Source organism: Saccostrea cucullata, unplaced genomic scaffold (genome assembly GCF_032062105.1).
Source record: "Saccostrea cucullata isolate Sc308-1 unplaced genomic scaffold, CSIRO_AGI_Scuc_v1 ctg913, whole genome shotgun sequence".
NCBI lineage: Eukaryota > Metazoa > Mollusca > Bivalvia > Ostreida > Ostreidae > Saccostrea > Saccostrea cuccullata.
Window position 1 is genome coordinate 45,001 of NW_026941114.1, and position 16,048 is coordinate 61,048.

The window sequence follows — 16,048 nt, forward strand, 5'->3', positions numbered from 1 at the left end:
ATTCTTCGGGTGACAGTCGGCAGTTCATCGGCCGTTGTTCTTGCCCGATTTTAACCTCTTTTTTAGTCGGCCGACCAAATTTGTGTCCATCGGTCCAAGTTATAATTTTTCATGCGTCGGTGGCCGATTTCTTCAATTACAGTTATCCGTCGACCAACCTTGGATCATCGTCCGACCATCGGTGGTCAGTTTATTAAGTCGGTCGTCCGTCGTTGGACGATAAGGTTGTTGAAAATTTCGGCCGACGGTGAAAATCAAACTGTTGCTCAGAGCTCGATGATCGGGCGACGATTGGCCGACTTGTGAATACTGAACCTAATAAGGATACATAACACAAACAACATTTTGATGCATTAATTGGTATAATTTTTTTAAAACGGAAATAACATAAATAATTAATTCGTAAGATATAAAGAATTCTTAAGCATTCTTTGCTGCTTCGATTTGCACCATTTGTCGTTTTTATGCAATTCCATACAAATTTTGCACACATTTTCAACATTGAGTCACAAGTTTGTAAGATTCTGCCACTTTGCCTTGCAAACATTACTCACGTCACCTAACTGAATATAGATCTATAAAAAATATTGCTGATTTCTAAAGAAAAAAAAGATTTTTTGTGTTATTTATCCAAGTCATCGGTGTCCCTAGGAAATAATGTGACTGCTCCGTGTCGCCCCATGCTGTGTCGGCCGATCCTGCTCTTTCAGCCGACAAGACCAGAAAAATTTAGTCGCCCGACCATCGGCTTAAATGTGACCTAGGCATAAAGAACAAGCAGGGTTTAGAAAAGGCTACAACACAACAGATCATACGAGAGACGTTCAATAAATAATGTCATTAGCTCGATGAAATACAACATAGAAATCATATGACATTAAGCTAGACTTTCTCCCATTATTGAATCTTTAATGAATTGATAACAGTTTATGTGACCACTTTTCATCACATAGTTTCATCGTGAGAAGCTGGGAAACAAGGGCTATTCGAGACACTGCATTATAAATGAATGGTAAAGAATCAGTAAACTAGAGTGAAAATAAAAGCTTCATTAAAGCTGCTGTAAAACATGTTAAAAATCCCAAAGAAATTTTCACTGAAATATGTGACATACATCAACCAATGCCTGTTTTATAGACAAATAAGCAAGTGGATTTCAATGATAAAAAAGTCTATAATTGGCATCAAAAATGGGCACCGTCCTTGCCAACAAAAATTATAACAACTTATGTACTATTTGCCCAATTTCAACAAATAATATCTGATGATGTATGACTGACTGTCAGACACATAGCAAATTTAATATATATCATATCGGGAGTAGTTTACAATGTTTTAAAGAAACGTTTGATGGTAAAAAAGCTTGGTACTCAAAGCTCACCCCATATTTTGAACCAGAAGTCTCTGTTGAGACTGTAGCTCTACTGGTTTGTGCTTATAACAAAGGATGAGAAAAGAAGCCATTGCTATTAGACCAAAACTGTAGAAGGAGTAGCGTTTTAAAGGAATTTCACACATTTCTATTTTTAGTAACAATGGCAACACTTTCATCAAAATCAAAAACCTATGAACTACTCTATATATCTTAGAGTAGTCTACTTGTGTGCCAAGTTATATTGCAATCAGACCAAAACTGTAGGAGGAGTAGCGTTTTAAAGGAATTTCACAGGAAATTCTTTTTATAGTAACCATGGCAACACCGTTCATCGAAATCAAAATCTGATGCACTATTCTATATATAATAGTGTAGACTACTTGTGTGCCAAGTTATATTGAAATCAGATCAAAATTATAGGAGGAGTAGAGTTTTAAAGGAATTTCACAGAAAATTCTATTTTTATTAACCATGACAACACCATTCATTGAAATCAAAAATGGAAGCACTATTTTATGTATCTTTATGTAGTCTACTTGTGTGCCAAGTCATATTGAAATCAGATCAAAATTGTAGGAGGAGTAATGTTTTAAAGGGTGTTGCTAAAACGCGGAACGGAAAACGGAACGGAAAGCGGAACGGAAAGGAAAACGGAAAATTTATGTGAAACAAATAACATAGATTCGATATAAATCAGATATAAAAGCAATATTTTTGATGTTAAAGTCATATCTAATAAAAATTTACAGTAAACTATAATATATTCATGAATTATACACACCCTCCGCTCAGAACTGGTGTACAAGTGATGGTCTATAAAATACATACTAAATAGACTCAGGGTCCTAAATTCATCTGATCGTTTCATACAAATTGTTTTTTTTTTCTAAAAGAAAGCTCATTCATTAAAAAGAGATATTTCTTGAAATAGGCAGAAGGAAAAAAGACTACTAGTGTGTACATTCATAAATATTTGTCAAAAGCGTCGGAACCGGGGAGCCTCCTTTTTTGCAAATGTAACCATAATATAGGCAATGAACATTAGAGCGTAACCCCACCCCCACCCCCCACACACACTTTCAACAGGCACGTCGCAGATTAGATCAAGGAAGGTTAAGTGATAGTGTTTGGAAAATATTTGGTACTGAAAGAAAGCGCGACCCCTCTCTTCACGAAATAGGATTTTCGTGTTTGGGCAAAGGACGTATTTCCCTTTTTCTTTGCTTTTTGTATGTTGGAAATTTTTTTCTCTTCCACTAAGCCCCCCCCCCTTTCAATTTGCTTCAGACGCCAATGTTTGCGAAGACAAAAATAGCTAGTTTTGACGTTCAGATTATGCAAGCAGTGTCGAATCCGGGAATCTTGAAATGGGGAGAGGCAGTTTGGGGTCTGGGTAGGGGCCCACAGCCATATTAAAAATAAATTTATAAAATCTTATGTATATTTTGGACACAAAAGAGGGGGGTGGCTTGTGCAAATTCTTAGACCTTTCCGATGAGCGGAAAAACAAATCAAATGTTTTACGGGGTCATTCATTTACCCCCCCACCACCACCACCAAAAAAAAAAAGAAAACCACACACACACACACATGTACTGCATACAAATAAACTTTAACTTCATTGAATGTAAAGATTGCTACCCTAAATCTATCAAAGATAAGTATTCCAACTTTATCAATAAAGAATTTAAATATATAGAATGCGACTCTATTTTGTATAAAATAACAACCAGTGTTACATTAGAGATGTTTATTCGAGCTTGCCGGAAGGGGTTGCCCTAAACATAATCTTGATAATTATTATTATTTTTTTTACATTTTATTTCTCTTTCCATGGTTCAACTATATATCAAATATTTGCCCCCCCCCCCCCCACTCTTTTCCTGTCATAACCTTTTTACTAAAGAAATGTTCATTGACACCTTCACACTTTTTGTTTTTATATTGTAATTGATGTAGTAAGTTTGTGTAAAAAAATAGTACTGAGCGATGTTGGAGTTTGAACTTATCCCCCTCCCGAGTTTTTGCTTTTGATTTTTTTTTTAAATTTGCTTGTTAAATGCTTATTAAGTAAACCCCCCCCCCCCTCCACACACACTTTCAAATTCGAATCTACGTCACTGCTGTGTCAGCGATTTTCCTAATTAAGAGACTGAGCATGACTAAATCAACTTTTATTTAATAGTGGGGGATTGAATTTGTATAAGATGTATTGTTTGTGATAAAATTTGTGTATTTTACGTGATTTAGTCCAAAATAATATATTCCGTTTTCCGTTCCGTTCCGCTTTCCGTTCCGTTTTCCGTTCCGCGTTTTAGCAACACCCTGTTTTAAAGGAATTTCACAAAAAATTCTATTTTTAGTAACCATGACAACATCGTTCATCGAAATCAAAATCCGATGCACTATTTTATGAATCTTTGTGTAGTCTACTTTTGTGCCAAGTTATATCGAAATCACATCAAAACTGTAGGAGGAGTAGCATTTAAAAGGAATTTCACAGGAAATTCTATTTTTAGTAACCATGGCAACACTGTTCATCGAAATCAAAAACCGATGCACTATTTTATGTATCTTAGTGTAGTCTACTTGTGTGCCAAGTTATATTGAAATCAGATCAAAATTGTAGGAGGAGTAGCGTTTTAAAGGAATTTCACAGAAAATTCTATTTTTAGTAACCATGGCAACACCATTCATCGAAATCAAAAACCGATGCACTATTTTATGTATCTTTGTGTAGTCTACTTGTGTGCCAAGTTATATTAAAATCAGACCTAAACTTTAGGAGGAGTAGCGTTTTGAAAAATTGTTTACAGACAGACGGACAGACAGACAGACGGACGGACGACGGACGCATCACTATCGCATAAGCTCTTCTGGTCTCTGACCAGTAGAGCTAAAAATGAGTGAAAACGACAGCGTGTAGGAATGTCTTAACAATTATTTTAAAATATCAGTAACTGTAGTTATCCAAGTTTGTTTCATATTCAAACGGATAATGAAACATGGATCTGTTGCTTAAAACACTCAATACAAAATTTACCATAAAATGTACTTGATAAAAACAGCAATGGTCCGACAAGAGCAAAGGTAAGGAAGACACAAAGACAGATTTATATGCAATTTTCTTAAATATTAGTGGTACTGTTGTTCAATTTCGTATTCGCGGAGACAGTTTAATTTTTGGAGGAGTCTAGAAAGCAATCTTTTTGCAAAAAAATCGAAAGGTTTATTAGAGGAAGGACCTAGAATAAGGAATCCACTACATTAAATTTCTTCATGACAGCGTCCAAACCCTACACCCCTGAAGAGTAAAGGGGTTTTCGGGATAAAAAGAAAGTTAATATTTTTTTCACATTAACAATATTCGCTAGATCTTTTACCTCTTGACTTGTTTCTATTTCCAAACTTGAAAAACCACCTTTCAGAAAGAAAAAAACACAAGTCCAGGAAATCACTGGATCTGCTATTTTCCAGCATACTAAGGGTCATACCCAAAAATGTGTTCTAAATACAATCAGAAATTAAACAAGAGGCCCATGGGCCACATCGCTCACCTGAGAAGTTTTGAACATTCCGTTCTTTACCAGATTTCCCCCTTGTTATACATATTGTGACCCCACCCTACCCAACTGATCATAATTTAAACAATTTGAAATCTACACTACCATAGGATGCTTTGATTCAACATTGTAAAACTTTGATTCCCCATTGTGACCCCACCCTACATGGTTAGAACAATTTAGAATCTACACTATTCCAGGATGCTTCCACATAAGTTTCTGCTTTTCTGGCCCAGTGGTTCTTGCGAAGAAGATTTTTCCTATATGTTTCTATGTAAAACTTTGACCCCCCATTGTGGCCCCGCCCAACCCCCGGGGATTATGATCTGAACAATTTAGAATCTACACTACCCGGGATGCTTCCACATAAGTTTCAGCTTTTCTGGCCAAGTGGTTCTTGAGAAGAAGATTTTCAAAGATTTTTCCTATATATTGCTATGTAAAACTTTGATCCCCCATTATGGCCCTGCCCAACCCCCAGGGGTCATGACTTTAACAATTTAGAATCTATACTACCCTGGGATGCTTCCACATAAGTTTCAGCTTTTCTGGCCCAGTGGTTCTTGAGAAGAAGATTTTTAAAGATTTTTCCTATATATTTCTACGTAAAACTTTGATTCCCTATTGTGGCCCCGCCCTATCCCCGGGGGTCATGATTTTTACAATTTTAAATCTGCACTAACTAAGAATGCTTACACATCAGTTTCTGCTTTTCTGGCCCAGTGGTTCTCGAGAAGAAGATTTTTAAAGATTTTTCCTATATATTTCTATGTAAAAGTTTGATTCCCCATTGTGGCCCCGCCCTATCCCCGGGGGTCATGATTTTAACAATTTAGAATCTGCACTACCTAAGGATGCTTCCACATAAGTTTCAGCTTTTCTGGCCCAGTGGTTCTTGAGAAGAAAATTTTTAAAGATTTTTCCTATATATTTCTATGTAAAAGTTTGATTCCCCATTGTGGCCCCGCCCTATCCCTGGGGGTCATGATTTTTACAATTTAAAATCTACACTATCCAAGGATGCTTCAACATAAGTTTCAGCTTTTCTGGCCCAGTGGTTCTTGAGAAGAAGATTTTTTAATGACCCCACCCTATTTTTGTCTTTTCTTGATTATCTCCCCTTGTGAGGGGACTTGGCCCTTCATTTTCACAATTTAATTTTCCCTTTACCAAATAATGCTTTGTACCAAGTTTTGTTAAAATTGGCCCAGTGGTTCTTGAGAAGAAGTCGTAAATGTGAAACGTTTACAGACGGACAGACAGACGGACAGACGGACGGACAGACTGACAGACGGACGGACGGACGACGGACAAAATGTGATCAGAAAAGCTCACTTGAGCCTTCGGCTCAGGTGAGCTAATAAAAACTTTAACGGACATCTATTATAATCAAAAGAGATTAATAAGTAAAATTATGAAGATTAAATCATTAAAAAGCGTCTTTTGCTTCTTTCCGAGCCCCGATGACATTATTTATTGAACGTCCCTCGTATATTTAACCTTAAATGTTTAATTGACTTGTATTTACATAAAGGTTGAAAATTATATTGTGCTTTTATTGTCTATCGTAAAGCATTTGACACTGTACGAAGAGCTTTTTATGGCAAAAAATTTTGAAATATTCTGTAGATGGAAACATGTTAAAAATAATACAAAATACGAGGGTTGTCCCAAAAAGTCGTAGACAGGGAAAACAGTTTAATTTCTCTTTGCTAAATTAAATTTCTTTCCTTTTCATAACAAAAAGTAACATTTTATGATCATGTATTTCAAGTTTCATGATGATATCACATTAAATAATAAAATTATTCTAAAATAAAGAATGCATTAAGTGTACATCGGCGGGCGAAAAGCAAGCGTAATTTATGTTTCTTATAACGTCATGATCTCTTTTTCTGCTTCAGACGCGTCTGTTAACATTTAATATTTTTTTAAGTGAAAGACCACAGTGACTCTTGACTAATGGACTTATTTAAATTCACTACTGTCCGTTTTTGTTGTTTTTTAAGCAGATTCAAATTTCAGTCGAAATTTAGTCGAAAGATTGCCTTACATTAATATTGTAGGTAGCAGAGAATACACATTGACGTCGTACGTGGCCAAGATCGTTCCCCATTGTCTGTGTTAAACAAACATTACTCTACTTCTTACATGCTGTAACCATTTTCGGTATTGAGGAAAAACTCTCATTGAATCTCATGCTATTTAAAAATAACTTCTCTATTAAAATCTAATGTGTAAGTCACTTCTTTACTCTTTTTCCCCCGTCTCTGATGTACATAAACCATATCCAAAACAATTTGTTACATCTTTGACGACGTCATTTTCATCAAAGTCAATTCCAACAACACTCTGAAAGTCATGACACCAAGCGTCTGTTTCTGTTGCTATTTATATGAAATTTTGACAAATTGTTAAATTTTTGATCCTGGTTTCACTGATTTAAATTTGAGTTCAATGTTTTACATAGTACTAAAGAAATAAAAGCAAATAGAATAGTTATATGCGTAAATTATTCCGAATTTTGTTTGTGTGCCGACAGACCTTATAGACCTTCATATAAATCGTCTATTTTTAATATGAAAGATATATAATAAAGAATTCACAATTTTAAAGAACATTGAATATATTACTAGCATATCTATGCAAAATTTGGTTAGTACATGTATTGGTTTCATGTTTAAAAAGGTATAAACATTGTCTACGCCTGGGACAACCCTCGTATGTACAGTAATGCAAAGTCTTGTGTAAGACAAGGTACATGTAGTTCTTGATCAATTTTTTTTTTTAATTTCAAATATTGGTGTACGTCAAGGTGAAAATTTATCACCTGTTTTGTTTGCCATTTTTCTTAATGATTTGATTGAATTTATGTCACATGCCTATAATGGTCTTGTAGATATGAATACGGCAGTTCACTTGTTAGATATATACTGATGAGATAACTGTCTATTTACGTTTGTATTTGTTGTTGTATGCTGATGATACAGTTATTTTAGCAGAGTCAGCTGCTGAACTGCAGGTTTCTTTAAATGTAATGTACTTGTACTGTCAAACTTGGAAGATGCAAGTTAATTCTCTTAAAACAAAAGTTATTTTTTCTCGCTCTAACCTGAACACTGATTATTTACATTTTACCTATAATGGTGAAAAACTAGAAATTGTTAGAAATTTTCAGTATCATGGAATAATTTTTTCTAGTAAAGGTACTTTTAATGATGCAAAATCACATCTGGTTCAACAAGCCAAAAAAGCTATGTAACTATGTTGATCTTAGAAAATCTAGGAAATTAAATTTACCTATTGATATGCAAATGCAACTTTTTGACACTATGGTTGTACCTATATTGTTGTATGGTGAAGAAGTATGGGGTTTTGAAAACTTTAACATTTTAAAATCCTTTCATATGGAATTTTGTAAAAAAAAAAAATGAAAGTTAAAAAGATTACTCCTTATTGTATTGTTTATGGAGAGCTGGGTAGAATACCACTTAGTATATTAGTAAAGTCTAGAATTGCTAGCTTCTGGAAAAAGATTCTGTGTGGTAAAAATGAGAAAATTTCTTTCACATTGTACTCAATTTTGTATCAGTTTAGTTTAAAAGGTCTTTACCATTCAACATTGCTTATGGAAATTAAGAATATTTTATATGATTGTAATTGGGACCTAATGTGAAATGCTCAGTATGTTGATAAATCATGCAAAATTGGTGCGTTAGTTAAGAATACATTAAAAAATAATTTTATCAAAACTGGAATGTAAATGTATTAATTCTCTAAAATACCTCCACTATAGAATGTACAAGTGTAATTTTGGTTTCGAAAATTATTTAAACATGTTACCAAATGATCTTATATTATATTCAAGTAAATTTCGTTGTGTCAGTCATAACTTGCCAAGTGAAGCTGATAGATTTTATAGTATTTATAGATCTGAGAGACATAATTGTAACCTCTGAAATAACAACGAACTTGGTGATGAGTTTCGTTATTTATTCAAGTTTCCTTTTTTTAAAAAATGAAAGACAGAAATTTATACCTAAAAATATTTACATGAACCCAAACACAATATCTTTTTATGATTTGATGAATACTTGTGATATATATGAACTAACAGGTTTAGCAAAGTTTTGTAAAACTGTTCTTAAAACATTTAGTGCCTGAACTTCATACGATGTAAAATTTATTTTTCATTTTTTTTTTAGATCCATCAGTAATGTCCATATCAAAGATCTTTTTCTTGTTCATCATCTTACTGTTCACATGCTTACTTGTTCAATTGTTAAGTTCTTGTTGTACTAACATACCCCATGTGGGGGCTTTAATGAAATAAAAAGTTTCACTGTAGAAATCAACGGAAAATATTTGTAAAACATCCCCCCTGACTCAAAAATTCCTTTTTACAGGTAAAATGGACTGTTGTTTCACAAATTCTTACCAAAGCTTTTTGTGTTTCACAGGGGGAGGGGGGGGGTACTAGTATGTTTACTGACAAAAACGACAAACATGCTTATTTTTCACCGATTTCAAAGCTATTTACAACTAAAACATATTTTTTATACATATATTTATGTTTATTCATATTTGCCGAAACCATAAGAAAAGTTTAAAAGGAACATTTAATCATATCCGAGACTATTTCAAAATATGGTGATGCTTGAAAGTCCATTTTCAATTAAAAATATCGTCTATCCCCGGAAATCGAGAGTTATATTAGCGTGTGTATTTCCTTCTAAGCTCAACAATTGTGAATATACATAATTATGTACTACAGATATTGTAGAGAGATAATAAGATAAATTAGAGGTACTGTGAGCAATGAGCTCACTAAATGAGACACAGCCTACTTTATAAATATAATGGCAGTATCCATGTTTTGCTATAGGAATTCCAAAATATGTTTCGGGTCAAAAAGTAAAATAGGAGGTCACAATGGCAATATGTAATAAAGATTCTGTGAAAGTTTATCAAATTTCATTCAGTGGTATGAGAGGAGTTGCGGATAAGAGGTGGGTACCCTAAAGCGTAACAGACGGACATCCTGATAACTATATTTACCCTCTCACTTTTCAAGCGGGGGCGGGGTATAATAGATAGTTTTCGATGGACCTAAATTTAGCAAAAGTTACCTCCCGTTGGTCGCCATATTGGAGGTCGACTCGGTGAGTTGTCCTCTTTGTCTTATCAAGTTTTAAAAAATATAGCAGAAATATTTGGTGGAAAATCTTTATTAAATATTTTTTTTTAAATAAAGGAGGCTTCCAAAAAATTATATACTTCAGTAAAATAATGATTCCTAAATCAAAATCGCAAATATAAAAATTTAAAATTGCTTGAACAATGATGCAATATGAGCATTTGGACCTCCAGTACGGCTGCCAACGGGAGGTAACTTTTGCTAAATTTAGGTCAAGTGAAAACTAACTATCTATAATAATAATGCCGGAGTATCGAGCAAAATTTCCATTCTTTGTTAGCCCGCTTATTACACTAATATAATCAAGAAACATATTAATTTCTGCGATAATATATAAAGCCAAGCTATCTGTGCTATTGATTAAAAACTATCAATATTTTATATACATCAAAAATGGGAACGAGTATGTGTGAACTGTTTCAGGTATTTTAACTTTATTAGATTGAATCTTGGAGCTTCCAATCAAAACCTCACCATTTAGTTTCGGTTCCGCTGTCACTACAACTGCTCCTAGCAGAATAAAGTTTACCGTCTGCTCCTTGAATAAATAAAATGAAAGTTATACTAATTATTACAATATACATGTATCAGTATATATTCTTTTAAAAAGTATAAAATGAATACTACTTATGCTGTGAAAATAATATTGAATGATAATGTTTAACTTACATCGAATCCTGTAATTTTGGGATCAACGTCAATATTCTTCATATATGGACTAAAGAGTTTAAAAAATGATGTCTATTAGTACAAGTGATTTTCAATCTAATTGTATTTGATTACTGGAGAGTGCAAACTAAAAAAATCATTTGAGGCAATAAAATTTTAAAAAATAGCCTCCTTGATTCTGAAGTTTATGTATACTGGTTGCACTGTTTTACTAATGCTACGTTCCAACTGTCGTACGGTTTGTTAATAATGCCACGCTATATCATTCGTAGCTGATCGCAGAGTTTCTATTGAATATCATACGAGGATATGCGCATATATAGGTGCGTTTTCATTATACGATTTCATGCGCTTTGGTGCGGTATATGGTGACGATGGATTATTTTCATGTGACGCGATCTCTGACGATGTGACTACCCGTTCAGATAAGAATTACGTTCCAATAGGATTATCGAGATTTATTTGAAAAAAGGACCTCGATCTGTTACGGATATCACGCTCTGAGCCTCCGATTTGTAATGATCTTCTATGTTAAAATACGTACTTTTACGATATAATACGTTCATCACGGCCCCTTGCGCTAATTTCGATAGAACAACACGTTCAGTGCAACGTTTTTCACGATCGGGATGAAAATGAAACACGCTTTCAGCTACGATTGTACCCCGACAGATATAATTTTTAACAGTCTGTTTATATACAATCCATTTTATTTAATCTATGGAAAAAGTAAACACAACAAAAACAATCAATAAGAATGGCAGAAATGAGGTTGATGACAATGTGGTGTTTGAAATACTACTTTGTTCATGTGCTATTGGTATCGAAGAAGAGGAAGAACAACAGATATACATGTACTATATACAACCATGAACAATCCTGTCAAAGAATGGTTAGAAGACCTGCACTCAAGCACATTTTGGTGCGACCTTGGCTCACAGAGAATAGAAGACAACAGTTCGGCCATTTTTCTAATCTTCTGGACAGTCACTTGAGGATCAGGCAGCACACTTTGCCACTGGATATACCGGGTAGCTATCGGGCACTTGCGTATGCATTTTGATGTGGTGTCTAGTATCTCATAAATGGACCCAGAAGTGTACCAGACATTTGTAAAAACATATAAAATCAAGTTGTTTAGCTTACCTGTGACCCCCTGAAGCATGGAAACCCTAAGTTGTACAGTTTCAGCAGATATGGAATGCTGTTGGCGCCCTGGATGGGAAACACATTTCTACCAAGAAACCACATCAAAGTGGCAGTGTATACTTTAATTATAAATGTTTCTTTTCAATTTCACTTCTTGTTTTGGTGGATGCATGTCACAAGTTTGTATGAATCAAGCTAGGTGGTAAAAAAACATGTTAGATATTTGGTGACTCGAGGTTGTTCAACGGCCTTGAACGTCTTATATGGCATGCCTCAGAAAAGATTGTGTTAAAATTTCAAGCATCTGCGATGAGTAGTTCCTGAGAAAACTGCGACAAAAAATTGTTATATATGAAACGGACAGACGCACAGACAAACAGGAAGTTGACATTGGATTAGAACAAAAATGTATCCCAACGAATGGCATGCCTCAGAGAAGATTGTGTTTAAATTTCAAGCATCTGTGATGAGTAGTTGCTGAGAAAACTGCAACGAAAATTTGTTATGTATGAAACGGACAGACGCACAGACAAACAGGAAGTTGACATCGGATTTGAAGAAAAATGTATCCCACCGTATGGCATGCCTCAGAGAAGATTGTGATAAAATTTCAACAATCTGCGATGAGTTGTTCCTGAGAAAACTGCGACGAAAATTTGTTATGTATGAAACGGACAGACACACAGACAAACAGGAAATTGACATCGGATTTGAAGAAAAATGTATCCCACCGTATGGCATGCCTCAGAGAAGATTGTGATAAAATTTAAAGCATCTGCGATGAGTAGTTCCTGAGAAAACTGCGACGAAAATTTGTTATGTATGGAACGGACAGACACACAGACAAACAGGAAGTTGACACACTATAGCACAATAATCTGAAAAGAACCCCTAACCCTGGGGCCATGGAATTCACGGTTTTGGAAGAGGCAGCCTTATTCAACATAACTATGTACTTATTTAGTTTAGGACTACGCCACTTTGTCCTCTTACTTCATGCCCTGATGACCTCAAGGACATGCCTTTCTTTATCCAAGGAGATGATGCCTTTCCTCTTCTAAACAACCTCATCAAACCATACAGCAAAAGAAAAATGTCCAGAGAAGACAGGATTAAATTTTACAATAATTATAGATTTAATGGGGGAAGTAGAGTGGAAGACAATGCATTTCGGATTCTAGCAACTAGATTCAGGGGTCTTCTGAGGACTTTAGAACGAATAGCAGTCTAATCCTAACAGGAGAGACTCATGGTGAAAATGATTGCAGTACTGGTGTTGATACGCTACTGGAGTTGGACAGATCCCCTCGTTTCCTTTTGGTGGCATCTTCATTTTTAGCTCTACTGATAGGACCAGAAGAACTTATGCGATAGTAGTGCGCCCGTCCATCTGTCTATCTGTCTGTAAACAATTTTTCAAAATGCTACTCCTCCTACAGTATTGGTCCGATTTCAATATAACTTGGAACACAAGTAGACTATACTAAGATACATGAATCTGTGTATCGGTTTTTGATTTCGATGAACGGTGTTGCCATGGTTGCTAAAAATAGAAAATTCTGTGAAATTCTTTCAAAATGCTACTCATCCTACAGTTTTGGTCTGATTTCAATATAACTTGGCACACAAATAGATCACACTAAGATACATAATTCTGTTTATCGGTATTTGATTTCGATGAACGGTGTTGCCACAGTTACTTAAAGTAGAAATTTCTGTGAAATTCTTTCAAATTGCTTCTCCTACAGTTTTGGTCTGATTTCAGTGGGTTTTGCTAAAACGCGGAACGGAAAACGGAACGGAGAGCGGAACGGAACGGAAAACGGAAAATTTTTGTCAAACAAATAACACGGATTCGATATAAATCAGATAAAAAAGCAATATTCTTGTTGTAAAAATCATTTCTGATAAAAATTTATTGTAAACTGTTATATATTCATCAGTCATACACAACTTCCGTGGAAAAAATGGTACTGAAAGAAATTCGACCCCCCCCCAACACACACACACGCGAAATAGGATTTTCGTGTTTGGGCAAAGGACATATCCCCCTTTTTTTTTGGTTTGTCAAATTTGTTGTATGTCGGAAAATTTTTACTGACCCCCCCCCCCCCCCCCTTTCTTTCAATTTGTTTCCAATGTCAATGTCTGTAAAGACAAAAATAACTATTTATGATATTCAGATTATGCACGCGCAGTGTCGAATTCGCGAATCATGAAAGGGGGAGTGGCAGTTTCAGGTCTATGTAGGGGCCCACAGTCACATTAGAAATTGATTTATTAAACTTTATGTATATTTTTGACACAAAAAGGGGGGCATACCTATTACAACTTTTCAGACCTTTCCAATGAGTGGGAAAACAAACTCATTTTTTCGGGGTCATTCATATACACCACCCCTCACCCAAACATACACACATATATACCGCAAACAGAATTTAACTTCATTGAATGACATGAAAGTTTTCCAACTTTGTCTTTCCAGAATTTAAATATATAGAAAATGTCTCTATTTTGAATAAAATTTTAACAACCAGTGTGTATAAGAGATGTTTCTTCGAGCTTGCCGTAAAGGTTTGCCCTTAACGTATTATCATAATTTTTTTTTTTACATTTTTTTTCTCTTTCATGGTTCATTTAGATATCAAATATTTGATCCCCCAGTCATAACCTTTTTACTACGGAAATGTTCGTTTAAGTTGACATCCTCACACTTTTTGTGAATTTAATTAATGTAGTAAGTTAGTGTAAAAAAAGTAGTACTGAAAGATGTTGGAATTGGAACCTTTCTCCCCTCCCGAATCAAACAATTGTTTTCTTTTTGTGTTTTACCCCCCCCCCCTCCCGAATCAAACAATTGTTTCTTTTTGTGTTATTGCTTGTCAAATACTTTTCAAGTTCGTTTATCCCCCCTTTTCAAATTCGATTCTAGGTGACTGCTATATGTTAGCGATTTTCGTAAAAAAAGAGACTGAGCATGATAAAATCAACTTGTATTTAATAGTGGGGGATTGAATATGTACAAAATATATCGTTTATGATAAATTTTGTGTATTTTAAGTGATTTAATCCAAAATAATATATTCCGCTTTCCGTTCCGTTTTCCGTTCCGCGTTTTAGCAACACCCGATTTCAGTACAATTTGGCACACAAATAGACTACACTAAGATACATACATGTACATGTAATTCTGTGGATCGGTTTTTGATTTCGATGAAGGATGTTGCCATGTTACTGAAAATAGAAATTTCTGTGACATTCTTTCAAAATGCCACTCCTCCTACAGTTTTGGTCTGATTTCAGTACAACTTGGCACACAAGTAGACTACACTAAGATACATAATTCCGTGCATCGGTTTTTGATTTCGATGAAGGATGTTGCAATGGTTACTAAATATAGAAATTTCTTTGACATTTTTTTCAAAATGCTACTCCTCCTACAGTTTTGGTCTGATTTCAATATAACTTGGCACACAAACAGACTACACTAAGATACATAATTCTGTGCATCGGTTTTTTGATTTCGATGAACGGTATTGCCATGGTTACTAAAAATAGTAATTTCTGTGGAATTCTTTTAAATTGCTACTCCTACAGTTTTGGTCTGATTTCAGTACAACTTGGCACACAAGTAGACTACACTAAGATACATAATTCTGTGTATCGGTTTTTGATTTCGATGAACTATGTTGCCATGGTTACTAAAAATAGAAATTTCTGTGACATTCTTTCAAAATGCTACTCCTCCTACAGTTTAAGTCTGATTTCAGTACAACTTGGCACACAAGTAGACTACACTAGGATACATAATTCTGTGCATCGGTTTTTGATTTCGATGAAGGATGTTGCAATGGTTACTAAAAATAAAAATTTCTGTTACATTCTTTCAAAATGCTACTCCTCCTACAGTTTTGGTCTGATTTCAATATAACTTGGCACACAAATAGACTACAATAAGATACATAATTTTTGATTTCGATGAACGGTTTTGCCATGGTTACTAAAAATAGAAATTTCTGTGAAATTCTTTCAAATTGCTACTCCTACAGTTTTGGTCTGATTTCAGTACAACTTGGCACACAAGTAGACTACACT

General features: G+C 34.7%; 1 protein-coding gene across 3 annotated transcripts in view; it reads right to left on the reverse strand.

Moving 5' to 3' along the window:
- Positions 1-16,048, reverse strand: part of LOC134257224 (uncharacterized) — a 34,664-nt gene that overhangs the window by 4,908 nt on the left and 13,708 nt on the right. For 2 of the 3 annotated variants that reach the window (XM_062739868.1, XM_062739867.1), the window contains 2 exons: positions 10,805-10,853; positions 10,610-10,673 (listed from right to left, as the gene is read on the reverse strand). In XM_062739868.1, coding sequence (XP_062595852.1) covers positions 10,610-10,673; positions 10,805-10,853 — 113 coding nt within the window. The remainder of the gene's footprint in view (positions 1-10,609; positions 10,674-10,804; positions 10,854-16,048) is intronic. The other variant, XR_009989875.1, reaches the window with a different exon arrangement.